Source organism: Buceros rhinoceros, unplaced genomic scaffold, assembly GCF_000710305.1.
Source record: "Buceros rhinoceros silvestris isolate BGI_N320 unplaced genomic scaffold, ASM71030v1 scaffold10090, whole genome shotgun sequence".
Taxonomy (NCBI): Eukaryota; Metazoa; Chordata; class Aves; order Bucerotiformes; family Bucerotidae; genus Buceros; species Buceros rhinoceros.
In genome coordinates this window covers 81,847-86,635 of record NW_010387886.1, presented here as the reverse complement: position 1 = coordinate 86,635, position 4,789 = coordinate 81,847, and the positions used below count along the sequence as shown (strand labels likewise).

Below are 4,789 nucleotides of genomic sequence, written 5' to 3'. Positions count from 1 at the left end.
ACCAACTTTGCTTATGGAAATCTGAAGCAAACTTAAAAGAAGAGTATTTATTTGTGCCTTCAATTTGGTATTAATGAAGGGACAGTGATTAAGTAACACTTCAAATAGTAAAATTCAGTATTTGGGAATACTGGGGGTTTTTTTAATAATTACTATTGTATAAAAAATTTATATACTGCGTGTTTATTAGGAATGGCACACCCTAAATCTAACAGTGCTAGTTTTACAGTCCTCATCATAAAATAAGATTTTTCTGTACATTATTTAAGTTTCCTCTCTTCATTTTAAGCTATTCGTGAAAGCTGTTGCTGCATATTAAACAACCTTCCGTCAACAGGAGGAAACGTCCCCTCATGAAACTAAAAACAGTAAAATTGTCACATTACTGTAAACACAATTAAAATGAAGACTGACAAAGTGAGTGTGACAGCTAAGCCAGGAACTAGAAAGCTTTTTTTCACATTTTCTTAACACAATATATGGCTCACACCACAAACAGCAGCAAAAAAAGCTATGGAAAATTTCAAGTTACAGCCAGGGGTGCCAGGCCGGATCCATCCGACAGAGATTATCCAGGCTATTTGCAGCTGCCACCAGAGTGTTGACTTTGCTTTCTCCTCCTTCAAACTGAGCAAGATTATGGAGTCGGGTCATGATAGCAGTAACAGCTTTTTGAACCAGCGAAACCAGCTGCTGGCTGTCCATATTTTCGGGTTGCCCAGCTGCTGAGAGTGGAGAGGAAGTATCCTCTTGTGTTTTCTTGTGCCATGCAATTATTTCATCCCGCAGCACCGTTTTTAGGATGCCATCAACCTAAATAAAGGAGAAAAATCGGACTGTTATATTTAATCCAAAGAACCAGAGATTATAGAATTGCAGATAGATTTTAGTCAATGACATTTTGACACCTCTGGCCCTGCGTTGCAATCCCAGACTTTTCAAGATCAGCATGGCTTCCAACTGCCTTGACTATTTCTTCTAAACTTGTGTCTTTTCATAAAAAGTTTTCATAATGAAAACACAACACAATGACTTCTACAGAAATGAAAAAATCACATAAACTAAAACATATGCCGAGATCTTCACACACAAACACAGTCGTGTACATTGTTTTTAAATGACTCCACTAAATTCATGACTTTTCCCACACCCATGCCCATAGAAATCTCGCGCAAAGACTGAGCGCTTGGCAAAGCCACGTGGTTTTTGCATTATAATTATGCTCTCAGGGAATACTGCTTTCTGTCAAACAGGCAAAGAACAGGCTGCAACATACATACATATATGTTTGTATATATATACAGTCCAGTTCTACCTTTGGATGAAAAAGAAATGCCTGCAACAAACAGTTCCCTGATTTTTCTCATCACTGAGTTGAGTTACTGACAATAATCTGTCACCTTCAGCAGTCTTGAGCTTCTAAAACAAACCTTTACGTATCCAGTCTGAGTCAAATTCACTGTTTGCACATAAAAAATGAAATACATATCTATATTAGGCCAACATAAACAATCACATACTAAATTAAAAGATAAATGCAGAAAATGTTACAATTATTCTTCTGAAATCCGAAAGATAAATAACCTAAATAAATAAATCATGCCTGAACTGGGCTGTGCACCCATCGCTCCAAAAAGAATAAATGGACACTTGAGCTCTGAAGGAATCACATAACAGCTCAAGTTGGAAGGGGCCCGTAAGGCTCACTGAGCCCAACGCCCTGCTCCTCACAGGACTACCTAAAACTAAACCATATAACTGAAAGTGTTGACCTGATGCTTTTTGAACTCCGATGCTTGGTGCTGTGGCCACTTCCCTGGGGAGGCTGTTCCAGTGTCCGACCACTCTCTCAGTGAAGAACGTTTTCCTAATGCACAGTCTGGAGTTCCTCCGATGCAGCTTCATTCCACTTCCTTGTGGCCTATTACTGGTCACCAGACAGAGGAGAGCAGCAGCCTCCCCTCCGCGGAAGTTGTGGACTACATGTGGGCACCCCTCAGCCTTCTCTTCTCCACGATGAACGAACCAAGCGACCTCAGCCACTCCCTGTAAGTCTTGCCCTTGAGACCTTTCACCACCTTGGTCACCTGCCTCTGGAAAGCTCTACTGGTCTCATGTCCTCCATGTACTGATGTGCCCCAAACTGCTCACAGTACTCAAGGTGGGGCCACACCAAACTGATGTGGCAAGTCTAACTGGTGATACCTCATCTGGATGTTGAAATTACAGGCTACGTCTGCAAATGCATTTGCATGTATAGAAATGGCTTTGTAAGGTAACAGGATGAATTATTTTAAAATATTCTAACAAGCTTTCTGTAATACAGATAAAGAAAAAAACCACTTTAGGGTATTTTCCATCTTTTTAACAGTAACTAGCCCACACCATAGCTACAATGCGTTATGTACAATGTTTTTCTGGTGAAAATTACTCGCCTAAGTGCAAGACACCTCATTTTTGGAAAGAATTAGAATTTAAAAGGAAGTTTAGAAAACTACAGCCTGCTAAGAGCTAGAATCCATCAAAGCAACAGTGTCTCGTTAGCATTCTATTCTGCTAACAAAGGATCAAGGCACATTTCTATTCACAGGTTATTACGAAGATTCTAAATGATGTTGCATTTGTCATTTTACTATGCACCACTGCCCGAACTTGTAAGGATTTACGAGGCTAAAGCACTGAAACAAGCGGCCTGAATTAACGCATTTGCACAAAAAATTAAATTAGGGGTAGTATTACACCTATCCTTCTCTAATTCTTTCTAAAAAGGCAAATTCAGCTGGCCTTCGTGATGACATCAGGCTAAGATTTAAACACAAAAGCAGACTGTTCAGTTTACCTTAACCAAGAAAGTGCTGTTTAATTTATGAATTGCCAGGTATACCAACCTTAAAGTTTGGCTGTGCAAAGCAGCGAGCTACTGCAATCATAGATGCAGTCAGTGGGCCAGACACTCCAATGGTGGTGAGAAATTCAGAAATGTTTGGTGTAAGCCGGAATGGGACTGGACGATTGGCATCCAAATCTCCAGTAGCATCGTTGATGTCAAAGCGAAAGTAAGCTACATTCAGCTTGCCAGTGTCCTGGATTTAAAAGCAAGATACACAAGAGTAATTAAAGGAACAGATTTTCATTAGTGAAACCAAAAGAAGTTGGATTTTTGTTTACTGTTAAGACTCAGGAATACAAACAGTACTCTACTAGCTTTTGACCGGAGCAAAAAAGTTAAAGGCATGCGCAGTCAGGTATGTATATCTTTTAGAACGTGTGTCCAGGACCCCTTACTAAATACACCTTATTGTAATATCAAGGAATAGATCCTCCTGTAGCATGGTTTAACAGGAGTCATGCAGACAGACAGATCGCCATCTCTATGCACCCCAGCTCTGGGCTGGTGTTCTCTACGCAATGTTCCCTCTGGGCAAGCATCTGAATGCTTATCTAGAGGGATTAGAGTCTTACTTGCTATACAGAGTATAGCCCTACGCACGTTAAAATGGCATTACAACTTTAATATATACCACCTCTGCCCTCCTAAGGTGTCAAGCCTCATTTTAAATGTTGGGTTGAAACAGAAAAATTGATATTAATAGGAGTTGTAGGTTGACGTGATGGCAATGCTGAAAAGAGAACAGTATTTGAAAAGGGTAGTCCCCTTTAAGAAAATGAAGCTTTATTTTATTTTTTTAAATCTGTTGACACGGGTATTTTCAAAGCAATATATTTGATTGAGGACTAAAAAGAGAGACTTATCAGTCATTTACATGAACAGTTCCAATATCTAAAAATGATTTTACAGACAAAGTTCTAAATTACCACCACCGAAGGTAGAGTTGATGTCCACGGGGACTCGGTTTAAATTACTACCTACACGATGTGCAATCACATATAAATGAAAATGCTACTGAAGTGTGCTGCTAATTACATATGTCGAATTACCGTTTTGACTCACAGTCCAAATTCCCGTTTGATCAAAGACGACAGCATGCATCCAGAACAAACTAAAGCATACCTGGGCAATTTGCAGCATTTCAGGGTTGAGCCTGTTTAAATGAAAGATGAATTCTGCAAAGCCAATCAGTGCCAACTGAATAGTGAACATCTTCCGAAAAGTCCAGTAATCCGTAGCATTGGGGAACGTGTGTAGAGCCCACTCCTTCAGCATGCTGCGCGGCACCATGTTACTCTGCACTTCTTTAAGTATATCTCTGAGAACCTACATGTGAAAATTAGTTGAAAGACATCTCTGTCTGTTGCTAAGAAGTGAATTAACAAATATGCCAACAGCAACTACCAAGCTGCTTCTCTCAACTGCTGTATCCCATTTTAGGAGAAACACCCGGAACTCGGATGCTTTCAGTCCAACGCTGCTCCCTGACTTCTTTGTCAAAACACACACAGTATTTTGTTTGCCCATCCTCTGCACAGCTAGAAAACAAACCATATAAGCACAAGAACTGCAAACAGGTATGTCAGAAAACCCGAGACTGAGAAGTTATACAATCTGATTTAAAATACCTTCTGTTCAAGAAAATCAGAAGTGAGCTAAGCAGGCATTCAACTCACGATGCTGCACTTCCTTATGGGAAAGTAATGGAACATACTTCGTTATTTTCTAGCTTCAGTGCAAGCATTTTGCAGCAATACAATAAAATCCTTTATTTTGAGGATGATGGCAAGACTTGAAGTGGTACACGGGCCCTACAAAGCTTACCACCTAGAGATGCTGCCTGCATGGCTTCTTCACACACAGCGTAAAAGGTAAAGGATTTTTATTACACAAGATAGG

General features: G+C 40.0%; 1 protein-coding gene across 1 annotated transcript in view; it reads right to left on the bottom strand.

Moving 5' to 3' along the window:
• Window positions 1–257: 257 nt before the first annotated feature.
• TRRAP (transformation/transcription domain-associated protein) overlaps window positions 258–4,789 on the bottom strand; it is an 85,798-nt gene continuing 81,266 nt past the window's right edge. The window contains exons 69-71 of the mRNA XM_010138133.1: window positions 4,013–4,216; window positions 2,889–3,083; window positions 258–813 (exon numbers count right to left, since the gene is read on the bottom strand). Of these exons, the coding sequence (XP_010136435.1) occupies window positions 529–813; window positions 2,889–3,083; window positions 4,013–4,216 (684 nt within the window). The 3' untranslated portion in view covers window positions 258–528. The remainder of the gene's footprint in view (window positions 814–2,888; window positions 3,084–4,012; window positions 4,217–4,789) is intronic.